Source organism: Lontra canadensis, unplaced genomic scaffold, assembly GCF_010015895.1.
Source record: "Lontra canadensis isolate GAN:19392208 unplaced genomic scaffold, GSC_riverotter_1.0 scaffold1, whole genome shotgun sequence".
Classification (NCBI taxonomy): Eukaryota; Metazoa; Chordata; class Mammalia; order Carnivora; family Mustelidae; genus Lontra; species Lontra canadensis.
Window position 1 is genome coordinate 98,394,139 of NW_022630995.1, and position 23,650 is coordinate 98,417,788.

A 23,650-nucleotide genomic window follows, 5' to 3' on the forward strand; every position below is an offset into this window, starting at 1 on the left:
AGATATGAGAGTCTGGGACCAAGAAGATCTGGGTGGAAATGTAAATGTGGCACTTTGATGGGTCCTCAGTCCAAAGGAGTCATGGTTGATTACCTTGGGAAAGAGCACAGAGAAAAGAAATGGCCCAAGACCTTACCCTCAGAGATACGAACATATCAACGTTGAGTGACAGAAGAAGAAAATGAGGGAAGTGTGGTGGTGCCAAGAAATCAAGAGTAAATGCTTTGAGGAGAAAGGAGTGGTCAATTGCTGAGAGGTCAGGTATTAAAAAAAAAAAGAATAGGATCATTGAGACCTTAACAATGATCCTGCCACATTGTTTGTGGACTTTATAATACTTTAAAGCGTTCTTTGTAATACTTTGGTGGAAGAGAGATTTTTATTTTTATTTATTTATTTATTTTAGTACAAAGAAATTTGGCCTCTAAAAGGTCAAGAAACCCAACCAATTTATGGAAGAACCAGATCTGGGCCCTAAGACTCTTGGTCCAGCATTATTTACAGAACATATTTTAAAGTACTGGGAATAATAGGAAACCATGGAGATTTATAGAAAAAGCATGGCTTATCTGTGATTTCACCAGGTGTAGGTGTTTTGAGAATAAATGTACATTTGGCATCATCTTTCAAGTATGGAAGTAGACCAAGATTATGTGATTGGGATTTCTTGCAAGTTTCCTAAGTGCCCTCTGCCCTTTATTTAAATCACCCAGGATTCTTACCACACTGTTTCTCATAGGACTCGGTTTCTCAACTTATCTTAGGCAATGCAGTAATACTGCTTCTGCAGTACCTTAATGTAAATTTATAACTTCATTCAGGAGGAAGATTGTCTGCAAACATTTTTCAAGTGTGTTGTTACAGGTAAATTTCTTCGCTTCCTTTCAAAACACAGAAAGAATGAAATGATCTAGTTTAAACTCTATGGCTAAGTAGTTGCATGACCTTGAATAGGACTACCTTTTCTGTGCCTTACTGCTCTTATCTACAGAACAGGGGAGTTCAAAGCAGAGGATGTTTAGTTCTTAAAATAACATGACTTAATGGTATAGTGAATTAGGATTAACTCTGCCGAGATATTGAACCTCCAATTTAATCCGTGTGTGAAGATCATCCCAAAGGAAGTCAAGAAACCTAGGAACGAATTCCAAGGGCACCACCAGGTAGACATGTAATCATGGGACAAGGAATAACCTCACTTTCCCCATATGTTAATGGCATGATAAATCTGATCATCTCTCAGGGTTGTCTCAAGAACTGAACCAGGTAAGGTATATGTTTTATAATCTCTATAGTAGTAGAGAAATTAGAAGTGCAGTTAAAGTGGATCTTTGAAACACTGTATACATTATCATTCCCAACAAGTACCGAGCTGAGTCCCCTGTTACTTTTCTTCAGGGCATGTGACTTGTTACTTTTGCTGAGTTACAGGTTATGGTAGTGAAATACGCTCAAAGTGAGAAAGGAGACAACTGTAGAGTCTGGGTTAACTCAGACCTTTATAAGAACATAAGGGAATACACCAAAAAGAAACGAGAAAGGAGGAGGTAAGGAAGGAATTCACCGGCAGGAGCGAAAGGCGAAGGCAAGGCCAAATTAGGGGAATTGAAGGCGAGTCCGAAGCAGCAGCAAGGATTAGGAGGGCAAATGGGAAGCGCGGGGCAGGGACGGGAGCCAGTTAGACCAGGGGCAGGGGTGGTGGCGATTGAGTGGCTAGTCCGGCGACTTGCCAAAGCAGGCACCCGGCGGAGGAGGGGAACGGGAGGGTGGGGCTTGGCGAAGGGCGAAGGCAGGACAAGACTTAAAAGGGGGATGACCCCAGCCAGTTGATGCCGCGGGTGACTTCCGACGCCCAGGGCAAAGGGACCCCCAGGAGGGATCAGGCGGAAAAGACCCGCCGCGGAGGCAGCCCGCTGGCTTGCGAGGGAGGCGCACACACGCGACCGGGACCCCCGGGGAGCGCCCGGAGGCCGCGCCACCATGTGCGAGCTGTACAGCAAGCAGGACACCCTGGAGCTGAGGAGGAAGCACATCGGGTGAGGGCTCCAAAGCCGCGAGGAGAGGCGCAGAGCCGGGAAAGAACCAGCGCAGGGGGCGTGAAGCCGCAGCCAGGGAGGTAGCCGCGAGCGGGACGGCGACAGGGCTGAGGCCGGCGGGGTGCACGCGAGAGGCCACCTCCCAGCCGCCCCACACCTGCGCACGCGCGCCGCCGCCCGCCCCCCGTGCCCGCCGCCCCTCCGCGCGCGCTGTCCCTGCGCTCCGCAGCCCGCGGGTGCGTGGGGGCTGCGGGCGGCGGGAAGAGTTGAACCGCGAGGGTTAATGCCCCAGGAGGGGAACTCCAGTTCAGGGATGGGCGCTGCGAGGGAAGCTGGGTAGCTCTCCGCCAAATCCCACCAACTCGAACGTTCCTCCAAACTAGGAACTGAAAAAATATTTTGGATACTGGCTATGAACAGAAACGAATTCTGACAGCTTTTGCTGAAAGTGAACTTTTTCTTCTTGCATGTTTGGTTAGATAAAGGGTTAATCCGGGCAGTTTAAAAAAAAACAAAAAACCCTTACAACCACTTTCTGAAGGGTAAAAAATGCCACTTACCCACCTTGGTCTCCCAAGCTGTGCCCTCAGTACAATGAAAAGGAGCAGTGTTCTCTCCAGTCTGCTTTTGCTTCGCCCGTGTTATAAACGACTCGGTAGAAGACTGGTTAGAGCACGGGACTGAACGCGGAGTCTGGCCTGGGCTCTGGCCCTAGTAGGGTGTCTCGTTACCTGCGTGACCTCTGTCAGATTACTTTCATTTCCTCTTTTGTGGAAGTAGGAGTAACATTCTGCTTCACGGGAGCCAGCAAGGGAGATTAATAAGCGTTAATAATAACAATCTGGTTTTTAAAAAGGCACCTGTAAATATCAATGATGACTGTGGCCACTGTCAAGTCAAAGGCCGGCAATGGTCACACGTAATTAACAAGCAGTGTCGCGGATGAACGTGAGAGAGGACTGGGACATAAGAAAGAAAAGAACTGGTATTCTCTTCTGAGAAATACTAGGCGGCTGCTCCTACTCATCTCCTGGTCTCAACCCGGGAAGTTTCTAGATGGCCTTTTAGGAGACTGGCTGAGCTCTCTCACCTCCACGCAGGGAAAGCCAAAATGGTCCAATTCCTCCCTCATTACCCAGCCACCCCTTGTCCTTTTCTCTCTTTCTTTCTTTCTTTCTTTCTTTCTTTCTTTCTTTCTTTCTTTCTTTCTTTCTTTCTTTCTTTTCTTTTCTTTTCTTTCTTTTTTTTTTTTTAAGTATTTATTTGACAGAGAGAGATCACAAGCAGGCAGACAGAGAGAGAGGAGGAAGTCCCATGCGGGACTCTATCCCGGGACCCCGAGATCATGACCTGAGCTGAAGGCAGAGGCCTTAACCCACTGAGCCACCCAGGTGCCCCCCCCCCTTGTCCTTTTCTAATCACCACTCCATTCTGTTAGTTTTCAATCCTGCAATGTAATTAGAGTCCAGTGCAAACCCAGTGATTTCCACTGTGAACTGAAGAAATTCTGTGAAGGGAGGAATGTAAGCAGGGACAGCCTGAAAGAATTTTACCTGAAGTCTGAGTGGCGAGGTGGAAAATACCCTTAGCAAGAGAAGGTGAAGTCTGCAGTTCACAGCCCACATTCATGACAAAGGTTTGCTTTGGCTTTTAACTCAGAGGTATAAGCTAACAGCTGGGATTGAACCAATAAGAAATTCTCATTAAATATTGTTTCCCATTTTAACTGATGATGCTTAATCTGAGACAATTTTAAGTTAAGATTACCTATACACAATAATTAAAATACCTCCTAAACACTTGCATATCAATTTAATATATAAACATCTAGTTACCCTCCAAAATACCTGCAACGCATGTCGCATATTTTTGTTTGTGCATGCAAAATCACCAAAATAAAAATAATATATTCCAGGGACACCTGGGTGGCTTACTGGGTTAAGCACCTGCTTTGGCTCAGGTCATGATCCCAGGGTCCTGGGACAGATTCCCTCATGGAGCTCCTTGATCAGCAGGGAGCCTGATTCTCCCCCTGCTTGTGCTCTTTCTCTGTCAAATAAATAAATAAAATCTTTAAGTAATAATAATATTAATAATAAGAATCTATTACATTTTAGTTTCTACATGTCCATAGGGCCAACATCAGAAAACTTTGTGATGGTTCTATGTTGCTAAGGTTTATACTCCAGACATTCATCCAAATAACCAAAAATAGGGATGACCTTTTATTTTGCTCAAAATAATGGATTAAGAGGTTAAAAGAATAATTGGATTTCATTATTTAAGAATTGAAAATCATTTCATTATTTAAGAATTGAAAATCTCTTTGGTACAGGACAAATACCCCCTCAAAAGGCTTGGAAATGGTCTCCTATAAAAATCTCTTTTATAGTATTTATTACCAGTTTATTTATATTTAGCTCTCAGTGCTATTCATTTCTTTATCGATTAGATTACAAAGGGAGCAAGAGAAAGCAAGCAAACACTGTTTTGGGCTGCAGTATAGAACGGTCTACTTTCAAATTCTGTTTTTTCCATTTCCTGGCTGTAATCTTGAACAGGTTTCTTGATTTTTCTGTGCCTCAGTTTCCTCACCTATAAAAATGAGAATGATAATAATCCCTATTTCATAAGATTATTGGCAGGATTAAATGAAATGATATTCGTAATATTTGTCAGGTCCTGACACATCATAAACCTCAAAAAAAAGTTTGTTTGTTTGTTTCATTTTCTGGTAGGACAAAACTTCCCAGAGGAGTATTAGTTATTGGTTTGTGTAATTAGAGTTGTCAGAGTGAACCCAGGTGCCTCTAAACAGTTGTCAAATCATGGCAAATTTAATATAACAAACATACAAAATGTGAGCAGGGTCACCAATGGGGGATTAAGGTAAAAGTTTCCAGGCTAATATGAAATTTAAAAAAATAATAATAATAATAATAACGTATGTCACCCAGGTTGTGTTTTCCCTTTCCTTTATGTAGCTATAAATTTCCACTGATCATGACCTTCATTGAGAAGGAAAAACACTGAGCAGTCCTTCCAGATCAAAGTGTTTCCTTTCCTTATTTCTAGACCCTCATGCAAAGTTTTCTTTGCTGCGGATCCCATCAAAATAGTGCGAGCCCAACGACAGTACATGTTTGACGAGAGAGGAGAACGGTACCTGGACTGCATCAACAATGTGGCCCACGGTAAGTATCCTGTCTCTGTTGCGCTTGGAAGGGTACATTTGTGGACTGGGGCAGACATGGCACCACTAATATCTGCCCCGGGAGGTACAGGGGCTGCTGTTCCTTGGCTGGATGGGCCCATAGTCCTAGCCCAGAACAGGTTAACAGCAGAGTGTGGAGAGAAAGAAGCTTATCTTTTTTTCCCCCTTGCTTCAGAATCCCACCAACTTCCCGGGTATTTAGAATCCTCATTCCTTTTCTGGGTTTTTGTCTTCTGCATTTTAGTGGGACACTGTCATCCAGAAGTGGTCAAGGCTGCCGTGAAGCAAATGGAGCTGCTAAACACCAATTCTCGATTCCTTCACGACAATATCGTGGAGTACGCCAGGCGCCTTGTAACAACCCTGCCGGAGAAACTCTCTGTTTGCTATTTTACCAACTCAGGGTATGTTTCCAGCTCCCCGCCCCCCCCCCGACCCCATTCCCCCCAATCTGTTTTTATATGCCCCCACACATACCTTTCTTCTTGATTTCCTGGGGGAGCCCAGACATCTCGGGTTTCCGGAGATTCTTGCCATTTACTAAGTGACCACACAATGGGGCCCTGATGGTTCCGTTTTTTGGCTTTACTTCCTGAGCTTGTGGTGGATAGGCTCTCCAACAGTGTGTCCTAGGGGATTGACCCAGCCACTGATGATTAACGTGAGCATGCCATTCAACTTCTCATGACTGTGGCTTCCTTGGAGAGAGATGGGGAAAGATTACTTAGCATGCTTTACTATCTCTGAAGGTTAGATACTTGGGTGGTAACTACGGCAAAAATATCCAAGCCTGGGGTTCCTAAGATAAAACCTAACCTGTCAGATGGCTCTCACCTCCTCAGGAAGTAGAGTAAGTAACTAAAGAATCAGTGGGCCTCCGTAGTTTCTTTAAGGCATGAATGAGGGGTTTTACAAAAGAAGAATTCTACTGAACAAGCTGTAACTTCTGTAAGACTTTTGATTGACTTGTTTCTTAGGCAATTTCCTCAACACAAATACAAAAAAGGAAGGAGTAAGTTCAAAAGAATGGATATGTTCCAACTTTTAAATTCTGTAAATTCAAGTTATATATCCATTTTGTGGGATATTATGCAGACCTTAAAAATATGTTTTTGGAAATACATGTCTACTGACGTGAAAAGCTTGCAACGCAATTTTATATTGGGATTTCCTCTGTGCATACAGTGTACACTTGTATTTTTGAAATTAAGTATAAGTGGATTAAAACTATTGGAAATTCTGTAAATGTTTGATTCTGTGATTCACTTCTGTCTTTGCAATGAGATTTTAAAACCAAGTTTAAAGATCGTCCCTTTTTCTTAGTAAAAAGTTAAGGTAGGTATTTTAGGATCTAATTTATTGTTGTAAAGCATCTTTGCCTTCAATAAATTAAATACCATCATATTTGACTTTCACTTCTAAAGAATCCTATACTGTCAAAGGGGGATTGCCCCCAAAGACTGTCCCCAGAGACTGGAGATGATAGAACCTGGGCAAGTACAGAGAATAATCTTGAAGTTAAACAGGCTTTGGTCTGAATGCTGGCTCTATCTCTTAGTAGCTGTGAGAACTTACTCTGCCTCCTTAACCTCTCTGAGTCTCTTTCTTCATCCACAAAAAGGCAGCACTTGCCTTGCAAAGGAGTTACGAGAATAAATGCAAGCAAACACTGAGCATGATGTTGGGCGGATAATAAACATCCCACTTGTGATTATTTTCTTCTGTGTCTGACTCGTGTCTTCAGGCTGTGTAAACCAGATAGAAAAATTATGAGCCTTATTTTGTCCATAAGGAGCTCATCCCGTATTGGGTCAGTGCAACATAGTTCAGAGGTCTGTTAATGGGCTCTTGTTCTCCCATTCCTCCCTTCGAGATCAGGCTTAATGTGGGCTTCCTAACATCCTCGAAGTCAGTCCCCTACTCACGCGGCTGAGTTGGGCGGAAGTCTGAAATGAGCAGCGTATCCTTTGCATCGGGTTTCTTCTGTGTGTTTCATTCTTTATTGAAGACATCTGGGGAACTTGTATGAGAAGGATGAAGTGAGACTGCTGGGGGTGGGGGCAGACTAAAGGGCAAAGAGAGGACTTGTACTTATTTCCCCCCTACATTTCTGAAAAACTGGGACCTTACAACTTTTGTAATTAACATTTTGCAATATTTTGAAAAGGACTTACGTCACCTTGACCCCTCTCTGTGTTCTCTTAATAGATCTGAAGCCAATGACTTGGCCTTACGCTTGGCTTGGCAGTTCAGAGGCCACCAAGATGTGATCACTCTTGACCAGTAAGTTTGGGATGTAAGACTTCTAAGCAAGAAGCTCCTTCAAGAGACAAAATTGTATTGATCCTGTCCGTGCTGATACTACAAGCACTCGGGGAGGAGGGCGGATATATGGCACCGTGATTTTATTGTGTACCAAGGTATCAAGGCCAGGCAAACCCTGAAGAATACTTAATTCCATCAAATTCCTGCAAACGGGGGAGTCTCTCTTGAATGCTATGGCCATGGCCTCATGGACTTTGCCTGAATCACTAACCGTTTATTGAGCCTCACTAATGGGTAACTCAGTATTTTCCAAATAAAAATATAATTAATTTCTTCAGACTCTATACATTCACATCACCATTGTGATGACCCACTGTAATCAATTCGAAAGATAACAATGTCGAGCAAATTTTGAAGAAAATAAGAAACCAAGTAAAAGATAGTCCTTTCTCATTCGTTTGCGACAATTACCAGCCATTATTGAATTTCATCTCCTTAATGTGACTTCATTCCATTTTAAACAAGAAAGCTAACAACCCCATCTTTAAGATTTTTTCTTTTAATGTTCTTCCTACTTCTCCACCCCACTCATCTCAGTCACAGAGGGTTAAATTGAGCAGATACCTTATTTCTCGCCCTTATATAGGCTTCTCTTGTTTTACGTGGTGGGTCATATATTCACTTTCTTTCCTGCCTTAACAAATTACCACAAATGTAGTGGCTTAAGCAACACAAATTTATTTCTTCACAGTTCTGTACAACAGAAACCCAAAATGGGTCTTCACTGGGCCAAAATAAAGATGTCAACAGGACCGTGCTCCTTCTGGAGGCTTCTTCTGTTTCCTTGCCTTACCCAGCTTGCAGAGGCTGTCTGCGCAGGGGTCCCCTCTTTGGAGCAACCATTCCACCAATCCTAACATGGCCCCCATCCTCACCTCGCTTCCTCTACCTCTGACTACCATCCTGCTGCCTCTTCCTTTCACCTGTAAAGACTCCTGTGATTCCACTGAACTCCCCACCCCCCAGGATTATCTCTTTATCTCAAGATTCTTAATGTAATCAAACGTGCAAGCACCCCTTTGCCATATGACATATTCCTAGGTTCTCAGGACCAGAATGCATATTCTTTGCCCATTTTTCTGTTGGGATTCCCTTCTGTTTCTTGATGGTTTGTGTTTGCTTATACAGTCTAGATCAGAAGATCTCAAACTTGACTGTGTCTTAAAATTATCTGGGAAAAAAATTCTTTAAATTCCAGTGCCCAGGCCCCACCCTAGACCAATTAAAAAAAATCAGGGGTGGATCCCAGGAAACTGTATTTTTAAGTTTCCCAAGTGATTCCCAAGTTTCCCAAGTGATGCAGGCCGAGTTGAGAATGGCCATTGTAAGCATTAATCTCTTTACGTTTGAAACATTTAAAATATCTTTTCCCACTGTATCATCTGTCTTTTAGCTTTGTCCATGGTATCCTTCAACTGAAATCTTTAATTTTAATCAAATCAAAAAGATAACATTTTCATTGTATAGTTTATGTGTTCTATGTTTTGTTAATATCGCTCCCCCTACACGGACCACACCCCCCCAGATCACAAAGATGTTTTCTTCTTTTTCTTCTCCTGCCTCTGTGAAATCCACTGGGTGTCCACTGCATTAACATTTATGTGTGGAGGTGTCTCTGAGCTGGTGTCTGTCCCAGTCTTCTCTTTGTTCTCATTCTGATACATACTTACTGTCACATACATATCATTTTCATACTTACTATGGTTCTGTAGCATCTTTAATTTTGTTAAGGGAAGTCCTCTCTGTTTTATCTGTTTGTGGACTTTTAAAAATTTCTTTTCCAGATCTCCCACTTATGCCTCTGAGCAAGAAACAGAAAACTGTATTTTAAGCAAGAGAAAGAAACTTCACAGTCACTTGGTCACCTCTCAATCTTAGTTCTTCCTGAAGAGATCTTTTGCTCTTATCAAGCTGTATTTGTCCAGCATATGCAATCCGACATCCCACAGAAACGATTCCTGACAGAAACACAACTCATTCTGTGATAAAAAGTTGTTTTTAAAATTCACCTGAATATAACTGTCAAATACATTTAAAGAATACATACTTAGCAATTTTCCGTGAATCTATAGAAAATAATTTTTGAATTTAGACACTCTAATTTAGCACATCTAATATCATCCTAAGAAATTAAGTTTTCTTTTCCTGCTTAAAAAAAAGTCTATGAGGATCCATACTTGGTTTCCTCTGTGTTTTATTACATGATTAAGGAGAACTGGATAAATGAAGTGGCCAGTCTTGCCACAAAGAATTAGATCGTTTACAGTTAAATCTGGCACTAAGGTTAAGATTCTTTTAGATGATACACATTATTGTTTTTCATATACTACAAAAACTTCCTTCTCTGAATGATTTTGGTTACTATCCTTTTTCTTTTCAGCGCTTATCATGGTCACCTGTCATCTTTAATTGAGATCAGTCCATATAAATTCCGGAAGGGCAAAGATGTCAAGAAAGCATTTGTGCATGTGGTGAGTATCTTAGAGTCCAAGAATCAGAAAGCTGGTTCTGGAAGAATGCCTAATGATATAATCTAGCTCAATCCTTTCATCAAAATGAAACTGTGAAAAAGAAACTAAGATCTAGAGCAGTTATGTGACTTAGCACAGTCGAAAAGCTAGTCAATGACAGAATGTTGTTTAAAATCCACTGATGATTTTTCACAATCAACTTAGTGTGGTGGTAGCGAAGGCTGTTATTCACAGCTATCATTTTATTTTGGTCTTCAGTTTCTTTTCCTGTCTACTGATGCCAGCTTGAGATTTGGAGTTGAATCTAGTGTGTATGAATATCTCAAAATTAAACTGCTCTATGCTAAAGTATTATGTAGAGTTATGAAGTAAAATAAATAATAAAGAAAATAAAGAAACCAGTCAAGTTGTTTTTGAAACATTAAAACTCTGGCAGTTTAATTAAGGATCAGTAGACTTTAAGAGAATCGTCAATTCCTTCTTTCAAAATGGTAAGACCTGGCATCAGTACTAAGGCATTCTAGTTTTTGCAATGATTACAATTTGCTGTAGAGTTGGTAAGTGTTGTATTATTTTCGGTGTAGAATAGTTAATACAATGTTCATCCCTTGAAATTTTCAAATACGATAATCACACTTATGGATGTGAATTTGCTCTTGATTCGAATAGGGATGCAGTCTTGACTTATAAAGGTCCTAGGAGCAAATCCAAGTTCCTGTTCATGATACCAAGGTCTTGGTTTTCACAGAATTCAGAAGTGTTAAGGAAACAGAACGAAAAAACCTAGAGTCACTTAAACTCACATAATCACCTTTCCAATATGCTCTTGTGGGGAAATGCCTTTTTTTTTTAGAGTTCATTTGTCCCAGAAGTAGATATTTTCACAGTACTTTTTAAAAAGGTTTTATTTATTTGTCAGAGAGATAGAGAGAGAGCGAAAGCCCAAGCAGAGGGAGAGGCAGACAGAGGTAGAAGCAGGCTCCCAGCTGAGCAAGAAGCCCAATGTGGGGCTTGATTCCAAGACCCTGGGATCATCCTTCTTTGCCGTAGATCTTAAGAAACTACCATTTGGTTGTTTCCAGGCACCAACTCCAGATACTTACAGAGGCAAATACAGAGAAGATCATGCAGACCCAGCCAGCGCTTATGCAGATGAAGTAAAGGAAATTATTAAAGAAGCTCATAACAATGGAAGGAAGGTTTGTATTTACAGCTTTGGAAACAGCTTACCATCTTTTGTAAAGAGGATAGAAATCACTGTGACACACTGGCGAGGTGGAAAAGGATTAGATCTCAATTCCTTTCTGTTTATCTCTGCTTACATTTCACTTGGTTTGTATTTCAAAAAGTGCATTATTATGATCAAGCCACTAAGACTATCTATTTTTATTTATTCTGGAAATGCAATCACTCTGCCTGTTTTAGAACTGGTGGCCTAATTTCTCATTTTCCCAGTGGGATGCAAACTCTGGCCCAAAGAGGTAGGGGGAGAGGCCCATGGACAGACTCTTCCAAATGAAAATACCATGGGGTAGGGGAGTGATATAAGAGGAAGGGAAGGGAAGAGGCCCAGTGGCCCTGGGCCCTTTGAACCAATGCAGGCTCCCAGGCCCAGGAGGCCTTGCTGCCTCCCTCGAACTGGTACAACTTTCCTGAAGCTGCAGAGCCTGCGTTAGCCAAGGCAGAGCAAATGTTTCCCCAACCTGAGCCTGGGCTTCAAAGACAGAACCAGAATCCTCCACAGTAAGAAGAAGAGTTTCCATTTTTTCAGTCTTCACCCTACTCTCTTCAGCTTAACATAAATTCCCACCTGTTTGGGGGTTACTCATGTGGAGTTTTAAAGTGACTGGACACATGCTTTGCCTTTAAACTGGCTTATGGCATAAACAGGGAAATTAAAAAATTTTTTAATGAGATAAAAATGAAGACTTTACTTTTTCCAATGTAAATATTTTTATCCTAGTGACTGGAGAGTCATTTGCATATCTCCAGACGTGACATCTGTGTAGCTGGCCCTCAGTGCTCCCTGTTACGGGGACCTTCATATGCCTTTCTTCTTCAAGGGCAGCCCATCCCTCCTTACATGAATGGTAGAGAGTGCTTCCAGGAAAAAAACAAAACAAAACAAAAACTTTACATTACCAAGATCACATGGTTTTTTTTGCTGCTAAAAGGGTATGGATAACTTTTTGAGAACATTAACATCCAGTAGTTATGGACCCGATGCTGTCCTGTTAACAATGCTGAAAGCAATGAGAAAATAAAAGATGGGTGCTTCAGAATAATAGATGTGCTTACAAAGTCGGAGGAGTTTAGAGAAGCAATCTCGTAAGTCCAGTGGCTTCATTTTATAGCTACTAAATGAAATATTTAAAAGTGAAGAACTTAAGCCAAGGTAATACAGTTACTGAGATGTAGTCTGGACGAAAACCTCAGTTCTCTTGACTTCCTGTCTCATCTTGTCTGTGCTTTCTCTTCTTGGTTCGTTGTCACCTATTTTCTACTCCTCCTTTCTTCCCCTCTAGAGCATTTCCTCCGCAATTCCTCTTGTGAATTGCCTGATTCCGTTAAGTCCGGTTCAGGGTAAGAACTAGAAATACAGCTCAGTAACTAATGCGTGTGGCCCACAGTCACCCTCCTCTTCTCCGAGAGCAAATTCCAGGCTCAGGCTGTCCTCATCACCCAGCTGGGGAAACAGGCACCACGGTAATGGGTTTAGCACCTGGGTAATTTTTTTAGAAGATTGTGTCAAAGACGGATCAAAACATCATTTTTGTTCAGTTGATCCTAATGAAAACACTGCATTTGAATTAATAATGGGGAACCGGAGGTTGCCCTCTCCTCCGTTTCTCACACAGTGGTTTCACCGGTACTCTAGAATTTCAGAAACGGATGAATTTCAGATCAGTTGCTTTTCCAGCACGGACATCTATCTCTTCTTGTCTTTGTCATCACATGGCCTATTTGCCTCTTGCCATGGGGCCATTCCCAACCATCTTGCAAATAACCTGCTCTGTAAGAAGTCCTCTTTTTTAGGGGGTTCAAGGGGGACCTAATGGACTTTGACCCCATCTTCTCTTGTATAGATTGCTGCCTTTATTGCTGAATCCATGCAGAGTTGTGGCGGACAAATAATACCTCCAGCAGGCTACTTCCAGAAAGTGGCAGAGTATGTACCTGACTTGGGCTCTCTGGGTCGAACTGAAGTCTTGGTGACAGTTCTGCAAGGCCGTCCTGGTTAAAATATCGAAGTACTTCTGGACTAGCTGGCAATAGCCACTTCGGCATACCTGCCACACCAGGACTCCCCAGAACCTCTCCACCTTCCCAAGATCCAGCAAATAAAGCATTTATATGTGGTCCGGCGGGGGGGGCCTCCGGGGCTCTGCTCCAGTCCCCAGCCTGGCATCCTCTCTGGCTGGTGCCCATGCTTTACCAATAAGTAAACATTTGAAGACTAAGCCTGCTAAACACTACTTCTTGTTCATGTCTTTCTCTTCCCACTTAAAATGCCATAGTAGGGCTTACTCGAAGCAGCACAAAAAAACTGAATAATAAGAACATGTCTACTCTGGAAAATGTGTGATTATATTTCAAAGTCAGTGACATCATGCAGATGTCACTGGGGATTTGAGCACAGAAATGGTTTTGACAACTATTCCAAACCTCAAGTTAACAACATTTTTTTATGTCCTCCATAATCTGTATCTTTGTGGGTGGGTTTGGGGACTCTTGGTGACCTGAAGACCCAAGATTTCTCTTTTGCTTTTCAGATATGTCCACAGAGCAGGAGGTGTGTTTATAGCTGATGAAGTTCAGGTGGGCTTTGGTCGAGTTGGGAAACATTTCTGGAGCTTCCAAATGCACGGAGAAGATTTTGTTCCAGACATTGTCACAATGGGAAAACCAATGGGCAATGGTCACCCAATGGCATGCGTGGTAACAACCAAAGAAATCGCAGAAGCCTTCAGCAGTTCTGGGATGGAATATTTCAATACGGTAAATGTTGGCCTCCCAACTTATGCTAAGAAGGAAAAATACTGTGTGTTCTTACACTTCTTGCCATTGTAGTAAAGAATAAAGAATAAGGTTCAGTATTGCCAGCTAACCACCCCAGGTCCTCAGCCAGACTTCGATCTAACCGTATTTCATCCTATCTGGCATAATTCTCCTTGTATTTTTCCCTGTGTTTCTTTCCCCTTTCTAGAATGATTAATTGTTCCAGTGATAAATGGTTGCCTTGCTCAACTCTAGAGGTTATGATGTTTCACCCACAGATGATATGATCTTCTTTATTTTATATCACATTTAAATTCTCCAAACATTTCCAAAGTGTTTAGATGATACAGTACTATAAATGTTATATGGCTGTCACAGGAGATACTAAATTTTTTATCTTTAGGAAGTTTTATTTCCTTGGTTTTACCTCCCAAAAGTCGTGAACTTTAAGCTTGGAAAAAATTATTATAGTTTGTGCTGTATGTGTCATAGGACTTGTGACAACTAAAAGTAAGAATCAAATCTAAGTACATAAATTATTTGGAGAAAATGTCCTTGCTTAGCTGTTTTCACATAACTGTCCAGGTACAGAAGCCCGTATCCCCCTCACTGAACCATACTCTGAAATCCTTAGCTCCCAATGCAGTGTCTGGTTTTTGTTTGGTTGAACTAATAAATTCCCTGATAGTCCTCCATACCAGTCATGCAGCATGGAAAATATAATTTGGAATGAATTTTTACTCAGTCATAAACAAATAAAATCACATTATATTCTAAATCTAAAAAGTTTACAGCACAAGGGAAAAATTTATTGAAATTATATCTCTACCTGCTTATGTATGAGCCAAATTTCTCATGGATGAAGCAATACCACTAATTCAACCATTATGGTTTTTTAACCTTTTTTCTACAGTACGGAGGAAATCCAGTATCTTCTGCTGTTGGTTTGGCTGTCCTGAATATAATTGAAAATGAAGACCTTCAAGGAAATGCCATTAGAGTAGGGGATTATCTTACCGAGTTACTCAATAAACAGAAGGCTAAACATACTTTGATAGGAGAGATCAGGTATGTTTATCATGAATGTGTCATGTGGTTATTCATTTTTCCAATGAAAATAGCTTAAATTTTGTCTTTAAATTTAAAATAAATTACATGAAACTAAATCTAGAAAACATTGAAGAACATAAAAAAAAAAAAACAACAAACCTCGTTCTTAATCCAGAACACTGATATCACCACTATTAACTTTTGGCTGTATATCTTTCTCAATTTTATACTTAAAAAAAAAATACTTAAAAAATACTTAAAAAGAAAAAAGTAAAGAGAAAAAAACTGGATGACAAATCAAATCCAGTTTCAAATTAAACTGAAGTTGGGGGACAGTGTTAGTATTTTATGACAATGCAGTGTCTGAGAGAGCATCTGTCAAGTTTTCTTTCTTTACCTTCCTCAGAGGCATTGGCCTGTTTATCGGAATTGACTTGGTGAAGGACCGTCAGAAAAGGACCCCTGCCACAGAGGAAGCTCAACACATCATCTACAAGTAAGTGCACCCCCACACCTGCCTGGTGTCTCCCCCCACTTGAAAGCTTCCTGTACTTCCTCCCACCTCTCCAAATAAGGGAAGTTAGAGGTGCATTCAATTTATAAATGTGGGCTGCTTGCGTGAGAATACTGAACTGCTCTATGTTCACACTATTCCTTTTTCTTTAAAAAAAAATATTTTATTTATTTATTTGAGAGAGAGAGAGCACAAGGGGGAGGAAGGGCAGAGGGAGAGGGAAAAGCAGACTCCCTGTGGAGCAGGGAGCCCATGTCCCAGGACCCAGGGACCATGACCTGAGCGAAAGGCAGATGCCTAACCGACTGAGCCACCCAGGCGCCCCTGTTCACACCATTCTTAAATAATCTTGGTTACCAGTTATATGCACTCATGAATATTTCCTGCTCTAAATAGGATGAAAGAAAAGCGAGTACTTCTCAGTGCAGACGGACCTCACCGAAATGTGCTGAAAATAAAACCACCTATGTGCTTCACAGAAGAAGATGCTAAGTTTATGGTGGATCAACTTGATGAGATTCTAACAGGTCTGTCCGCAGACATTTCAGATGCCTCCCCATCCCGCACCCGGTCATACGTGGCATGACGGTGTGGTGTGTGTTCTTCTGACAGAAGGGGAGGCGCTTGGAAATGGATGGGTAACTTTATGTAGCACCAGGAAAAGATAGCTGAAAAGTAATAACTCTGTAGACTCTTAGCTAACTCTAAAGTGTCTGCATGCACTCCCACAGCTCCAGATCTGGGTTTTTAAGGAACGGCACAGCCTTATTTTTTCCCTATAATTCACTTTTTAAAAAAGAAAACTGCATGTCTGCCTTGCCCTGTGCACCACAGATGCAGTGATGTGTAGAGTTTTAGCATTCTTCCCCGGAAAACAGGAGAAACATTATTAATAAAAACTATGGGTTACAGGTTAACAATTCTTTGCTATACGATGAGTCATTCAACTTGCATGTGTATTTCACTTGTTACATTTTGAGGCTTTTTGTTTGCCATTCAGAACTACCCCTGTCATAGGAATTTATCTTTTGATTACCTATATAATAAGGTTCATTTGGTTTTTTGTTAGGAGCATAAATTGAACTTGAAGAGTAAACTAGTGGCGAAAACCCTGTTGGAAAACATAACGTACTGTCAAATGTTAGAACACTTTCTTTGAATAAATTTGGATATTTCCGTTGAATAAAGTGAACGAGGCGTACCCAGCCGAGGTTCAGCGGCCCTTGTAAATGAAAATGATGAAATGTGCCAATAAAAGTCTAAGAGCAGCCGTTCTAATAGGGACATGTTTTAAATGCATTACATTTACTTCTCAGTTCTTCATTAAAGGTATTTCTATAGACACCAAAGAGGTCTTTTTTTTTTTTAAGATTTTTATGTTATTCTGTCTTCTCCATTGTATCTTCCTTGATGTAGTTTTAGAAGAAGGCATCGGACCCCAAAGTGAGAGTGTGATCTCTGAGAATGCTCCATGCAGAGCAAAGGTAAGAGTCTGCTGTTCTCTTTTGGGGGGAAAAGTTTAAAACTTTGGAACATCAATTAAAAGGAAGGCAAATTTAAAAAGTTGTACGATATAACCTTTAGAATAAAATCCACCTTTGCTGGGGTTGGCGTAGTGTTGCGATTTTGAATGCACTATTACATTTCAAAGCAAGTGTCATACTGTTTGAAAGAAAGCAAGCCAGAGAGCCATTCTTACAGAATCCTTCCCATACCCACCAAAAAAACCCTCTGGCCAGCAGAGGGAATCAGCAAAATATTGAGAGAAATGGTAACTGATGTCCTAAGCTCCTTCCTACTTGTCCGCAGGCCACCTGACACTGGGTTGGATTCCCACACATCACCCTTTAAAATCAGCGGAAGCATTAGCCGCGTGGCTCCGAAAGGCCAGTGTTCCGTCACGGATGGTGGCAGGGGCCTGGGAAGCCTCTGGCACCAAGTGGCCTAGTTTCTGCATTTGATGTGCTTCCAGCAGAGGGCCTTTCCATTCTCTCCCTGAGCTGCCCGGGTTTGAGAAAGCACTCCCCGGAAACAGAAAGGTGAACCCTGGAGAGGCTTTGTTACATAATTTGCTATTTGTTTATGACTTCGATGCATAAAGGAATACTCAGTGCCTTGAGCCCGCCTGCGCGTACCGAGCACTCAGCAAAGCCCTTTTCCTGGTGCAGAAACATTAGGCTCTTTGAATTGAGAGCAAATGATTTGCTAACAGGACAGCTTCTGTCTCTTGGTGGAATGCAGACCAGGTCGCGAAAACCATACTTCTCTGCAGTTTGACACTCGATTATCAAGTCCAGGACAGGACCGTAGCTGAGAACTGAGCGTGCACTGACAAGGAGAAGGGAGTTCATGGGAAATCGCACATCGGAGTTAGCACCCATGTTCCTGAAATTTTGGCTCAGGATCTCGGAGTTTATGTTGACCTTGCATTTCAGATGTCTATGGGAGAGTCTAGGCAGGGTTTGGGAGGATGGCGGGGCATTGTGGTGGTGTGTGGGGCTGAGCCCTGCAGAGGTCGGGTGGGGTGGAGCGGCCGCCCGCTGGAGTCTGCGCACCTGTCTTACAGATGCCAAACGAAGCACACTCACGGGAATGGCTTGATGACGGCACCTTGGACGCCAGGGAAAATCCCAGCCGAAAGAGAAATGGATTGTGCACTGATAAACATTCCCTGCTCAGTAAGAAGCTCAAGACATGAGAGATGAACACCGTAAAGCAGGATAAATGTCCAGGGTTATAGAGAATCATTGGAAGTGTCTCTCTCTCCTCCTAGCAGCTCTATCGTACCCTCTACCGGTAGAATTTGCATTCCATTTCGACGTGTAAATAAAAAGGTAACGGAGTGAAAAGAGTAAGCCAAGTGATAATCAAACCATGTCAGGATGATTAGTTCAGCCTCTAGCCTGTTAATTCCTTACTGGAGATTTCCGAAAGTGCTTTATTTATTCTACTAAATTCATGCTTCAAATTGAAAATGAAGTTGGCAGCTTTACTCCGTTTCAGTGTTTGAAATGAGAGAACAAAGCACTATAGGTTCATTACCTTTGCAGACTTATGCCTTAAAATACGAAGGAATCATTCTTCATTGATTTAATGTATATATATTTTGGGGGCTATAATAAAAGATGATGTAAACCAAAACATTTTTACTAGAAAAGTGTCCTCTTGTTTTGCAGAGAATATTAGGGCTGGTGAAATCAAAACCATTTGGAAAAAAGTCGCTTACAGCCAGTGTTAAGAAGTAAGTGGATAAATCAGACCTCTGGCTGAGGACCAGGTTAGTCAAGGTCCTGTGGAGTCGTGGTGGGCTCCTGGCGTCAGCAAGAAGGACAAGGAGTAAACTCAGAAACACTCGCACTGATGCAGCTGGAACAGCAGCAGTAGCCAAAGCGCTGTGTTTGGTCAGGAGACCTCAGCTCCGTGTATGTCAGGTTGTGTCCCCTTGGCAAGTCACTCACCTGTCAGGTAGGAAGGTACCTTTCAACCAGCCATCTTCCTTTCTCATCAAGTTTATCAGTACCACGCACAGCCCCGCACACATAAGAATGGGAGCGTGCACACATACACACACCCACATTTATAACCAGACACTGGGCAAGGGAAGTGAGGAAATCTGGAACCTCAAGGGTCTCTTTGTAACATGCTGGTACCGTGAGACATTCACTTGGAGGCCGATGTACTGAACTGGAGGAAATCTGAATTTCCGTATTCCCTTCCCATTCTCTCTCTGTGGCCTTCTGAAGACTTATTAAACTTTGTATTTTGGTTTTTGTTCCATGCAGGAGGGAGAATAATTTTGCTATGGCTGTTTCATAACTGAGAGGGATGTCAGGAGGAAAATTAATTGTAAAATCTTCCTTTCTGAGTTTGTGATTAATTAAAATGCTATTTTAAAAAGCAAGGTCTCATTATTAAATACTTTTTCCACCTAAAAGTTTCACTGACTCTGTGGGTTCTGGCTGGATAATACAGAAGTTGGTTCCCAGGAGGTGATGAAAAGGAGGGAGTGTAGAGGTCTTTGTAGCTGGCTTCTACGGAACAGCTAATTAGATCCTCACCAAGCAGATCCACATCCTGTGAGCACCCCATGTGGGCAAGCTCAGACAGTACTTAAACTCTTTTCTTTTTGGAGAGGGTATGTATGTTCAAGAGAGCAAGGCAAAAACAACCCATACCTTTGTTACAAGTTTTCTAAGTATAAGATAATAGAAAATTAAGACTTTCTTCTTTGATATACTGCACTCTTCTTTGTTGCCTGTAAGTTAGGTTTCCATAATAAGAAGGAGAGATCTAGAAACAAGTGACACCTTCCCAAATGTGGCAGAGACTACCTGTGTGTGAGGTTCCAGGTAACTGCCTCGTTTTGGGGGTGTCACAATTGAGGTTGTGTCAGCTCGGGTCCCCTGGATCTCTAGATTGAGTCCCAAGATAGATCTAACACCAAGATCGTTGGGCGAACAATGGACTAGAGGTGGGGCCTGTGAAAGATAAAGGAGCAAACAAGCAGCAGTTGTCAGGAAAAGCTTTCAGATCTGGAACGTAAGAAAAGAGAAGAGCCAGAGAGGAGATCTGAGTGGGAAGAGGCTCAGACTGAGGTCCAGCTCTGTGGAAAGTCTCTGCCAGTACGCTGGGGACTCAGGGTCGTGGACTGTGCAGACAGCTGCAGGCAGAGATGACCGGCCCTGGATGGCCCTATTGGCTTCCCTCACTGACTGGGAGCCCCCAGGGAACACTTATTCAGCCCAAATGTTGCTGCTGGTCTTGAAGATGCTGTAGCTGGAGACTGTCAGCGGACTGTACTTTTCGCCACAGGCTCCCTCTTGAAGGAGAGCTGAGCAGCACACAGCCGTGGCTGCCATGGCTGGCCCCTTGTGCCGCACAGATCCACTTCCCTGCAGGTTTGGGAAGTAGTTCTTCAGTGGTTCTTGTGTATCTCTCTTCCTCAAGGAAAAGTTAGAGGAGTGAGCTTAGCGGAGCCAACTACAACTCCTGTCACTGTAAATAGTCTGGGGGCCACAACTGGTACTCATTACCTCCCTTCTCCATGACTGAAATTCTATTCACCCTGGGCAATCACTTCTGGATGTCCTGGTGGTAGTGTATCTCAAGCCCTCATTCCTAAGACACATGATCCCCTAGAAACCATGACTTTCTCAGGCCAGGGCTGATCCACTGTCTATTCACAGTTACAATTAGGCAAGGAGTACCAAGAGACATCAAAGCATACCATCTAAGCTTCACATGTATCCTGTCTCCCCCACGGTGGAACAGCAGCCCCCACCCTTGTGCAGATCAAAGTCAATGAACTCTGCCAACATGGCACCTCCAACTGCTGCTTCCTAGATGCAAGAAGTCCAAGGTGCTTAGGTACCAGTTGTAGCTTATAGGGTAGCAGGACTCTTGCTTTATCTCTTAGCAAAATACACCCCTCTGGGAGCCAGAGCCTCCAACCCTACAGTTCCCAAAGTTGTAGTGATAGGAAGAACAAAATTCTCCACTGAGTCATTGATGGTTTGATCTCTTGTATCAAGGACCCTCCTGGGGACACAGTGCTTTATGGAAGTCCCTGAGTGGGTGCAGATACCACCATCTGAAGGACTACCATCCTTGTAGAGTATTACCTCTGAACCAGTTCCAATACCCTAGCAGAGTGGTAGCTTCTGGGTAATGTGAGTATAATACAACCAGTCGATTTATTGGTCATGGGCCTACTATATACATCTTCACTGTGAAGTGAGTTCCCCATTTGATGTTTTGCGGGAGTCCAGGCTTATGGATCAGGCATTCCACAATAACCCCTAGATTGTGGTTCTAGCTCAGGCTCTATAAGTAAACCTACACCCTAAATAGATGTTACTCTTGTGCAAATAAACTACTGGCTCTTCCAGGACAGAAGAGACCCAATGTAGTCAACATGTCACCAAGTGGCCAGTTGATTTCAAGGGTTAGTGTCATGTCAGGGACTCACTGTTGGTCTCTGTTGCAGGCAGATTATGCATTCACAAGGGGCAAGAGCTAGATCTGCCCTGGCAATTAGGGGTCCCTGCTGTAGACTCTCACCTTGCCTCCATCACACTGACTTCGAAGAATCCAAGCCAGCTGGACATTTTGAAGAATGTCTTTCAATTTGAATTTGTATAATTTTTCTCATGATTAAATTCAGGTTAAACATTTTGGCAGAAAAATTACATAGATCATATACCCAGATTCATTTTCAAATATAAAACTAACCTGAAATAAACTCAGCTTCATCATGATGCACTGCTTTATATATACAGACTATATGTAGAATTATATGTGTGTGTATCCGTATATACACACACATATATATTTATACATGTGTCATATATTTTGTATATTATTTTGTATATACGTATACACATATATATTTATATATGTGTCATATATTTTGTATATTATTTTATATTTATATATATTTATATATATTCTATATATAGGCATATATAGAATTTGGGAGTAATATATATCATATATATGTATATATATGTGTGTGTGTGTGTGTGTATATATATATATATATATATATATATATATATATATATTTTAATAAGTACAGGTTTGGTTTGCCAGAATTTAGTTTAGGATTTTTGCATATATATATATCCTAAAATCCTAAACTAAATTCTGGCAAACCAAACCTATACTTATTAAAATCCAACAGTGAGGGACACCTGGATGACTCAGTCAGTTAAGCATCTGCCTTCAGTTCATGTCATGATTCCAGGGTCTTGGAATGGAGTCCCACATGGGGCTCCTTGCTCGGCAGGGGTCCTGCTTCTCCCTCTCCCTCTGCCCCTCTCCCTGCTTGTGTTCTGTCTCTGTCTCTTCTCTGTCTCTCTGACAAATAAATAAATAAACTCTTTTTTAAAAATCCAGCAATGCAGTAATGACTAGAATTTTTAACCCTTCATGTTCATTGCGAAGACTTTAGGATATTTTTATTTCATTTCTCTCTCTGAATGTTACTGTTTAATATTTTAAGTCTGTAATTTAAGACATATATATGTATTGACATTTTATATATATATACTTTTTGTTGTTCTTCATTTCTTCCTTCTCTCTGCAATTATTTTCTTTTTTTCTTATAGAACACCTTTCTAGTATTTCCTTTGGAATGGGTCCTTGGTTCAGCTCCTTTGTTAGATCAATGGGTAAAATGAAGGCCTTAAATGTTAAGTGACTGAATGAAGTACAGTCTTTTCAGGCCAAGCTGGGACTGGCACCAAGATCTCTCTGACTCCTGGGCCAGTGCTTTTTCCTCTACATTATTTGTAAATTTTGGGGTCAGGGGCATCTGGGTGGGCTTAGTTGGTTAAGCATCTGCCTTTGGCTCAGGTCATGATCTCAGGGTCCTGGGATCCAGCCCAACATCTGGCTCCCTGCTCATCAGGGAGTCTGCTTCTCCCTCTCCCTCCGCCCCTCCCCCACTCATGCTCCCTCCCTCTCTCTCTCTTTCTTTCAAATAAATAAAATGTTTAAAAAAATAAAAATAGGGGCACCTGGGTGCCTCAGTGGGTTAAGCCTCTGCCTTCGGCTCAGGTCATGATCCCAGGGTACTGGGATGGAGCCCCGCATCGGGCTCTCTGCTCAGCAGGGAGTCTGCTTCCCCCTCTATCTCTGCCTGCCTCTCTGCCTACTGTGATCTCTCTCTCTGTCAAATAAATAAATAAAATCTTAAATGATAATAATAATAAAAATAATCAAATGTTGGGATCAGACACATAAAACTGACAGTTTTGACATAGACGGTTGACTCTCCTAATGAAATGTAAAACCAGTTATTTTGATGAATTGGCTTTGAAGTACTAAAAGCAAAAGAAAAAAAAAACACAGTTTATCAGTCAGTGACAGTCACAAAAATATTAATTAGGGGAACTCACTCAAGTGGTACAGTAACAAATACACAATAATTTTACTAGGTAATATGGACCTGAACATAACATTGGCCACCAAATGCTGGCTTTTGCATCCTTGCTATTTTTATACCAATAACAATATCATCTGTGTGCGGAAATAAACA

The 23,650-nt window shown here is 41.8% G+C and overlaps 1 protein-coding gene and 1 long non-coding RNA gene across 2 annotated transcripts in view; one reads left to right on the forward strand and one right to left on the reverse strand.

Annotated features, from left to right (window-relative positions):
- LOC116869152 overlaps positions 1 to 3,179 on the reverse strand; it is a 30,506-nt gene extending 27,327 nt beyond the window's left edge. Inside the window, exon 1 of the long non-coding RNA XR_004382974.1 lies at positions 2,601 to 3,179. This is a non-coding gene — a long non-coding RNA (uncharacterized LOC116869152). The remainder of the gene's footprint in view (positions 1 to 2,600) is intronic.
- ETNPPL (ethanolamine-phosphate phospho-lyase) lies at positions 1,822 to 19,510 on the forward strand. Its single transcript, XM_032860128.1, has 13 exons — positions 1,822 to 2,036; positions 5,112 to 5,230; positions 5,495 to 5,654; positions 7,459 to 7,533; positions 9,956 to 10,046; positions 11,129 to 11,245; positions 13,133 to 13,215; positions 13,820 to 14,045; positions 14,959 to 15,113; positions 15,502 to 15,591; positions 16,006 to 16,136; positions 17,026 to 17,093; positions 18,176 to 19,510. The coding sequence occupies exons 1-13, from the start codon at positions 1,981 to 1,983 to the stop codon at positions 18,305 to 18,307; spliced, it is 1,503 nt and encodes a 500-aa protein (XP_032716019.1). The 5' UTR covers positions 1,822 to 1,980; the 3' UTR covers positions 18,308 to 19,510.
- The last annotated feature ends 4,140 nt before the right edge of the window (positions 19,511 to 23,650 follow it).

Coding starts and splice junctions, on each gene's coding strand:
- ETNPPL (XM_032860128.1), top strand. CDS start 1,981: ATGTGCGAGCTGTACAGCAAGCAGGACACCCTGGAGCTGAGGAGGAAG. Junction 2,037..5,111: donor CTGAGGAGGAAGCACATCGG/GTGAGGGCTCCA, acceptor CCTTATTTCTAG/ACCCTCATGCAAAGTTTTCT. Junction 10,047..11,128: donor AGAAAGCATTTGTGCATGTG/GTGAGTATCTTA, acceptor GGTTGTTTCCAG/GCACCAACTCCAGATACTTA.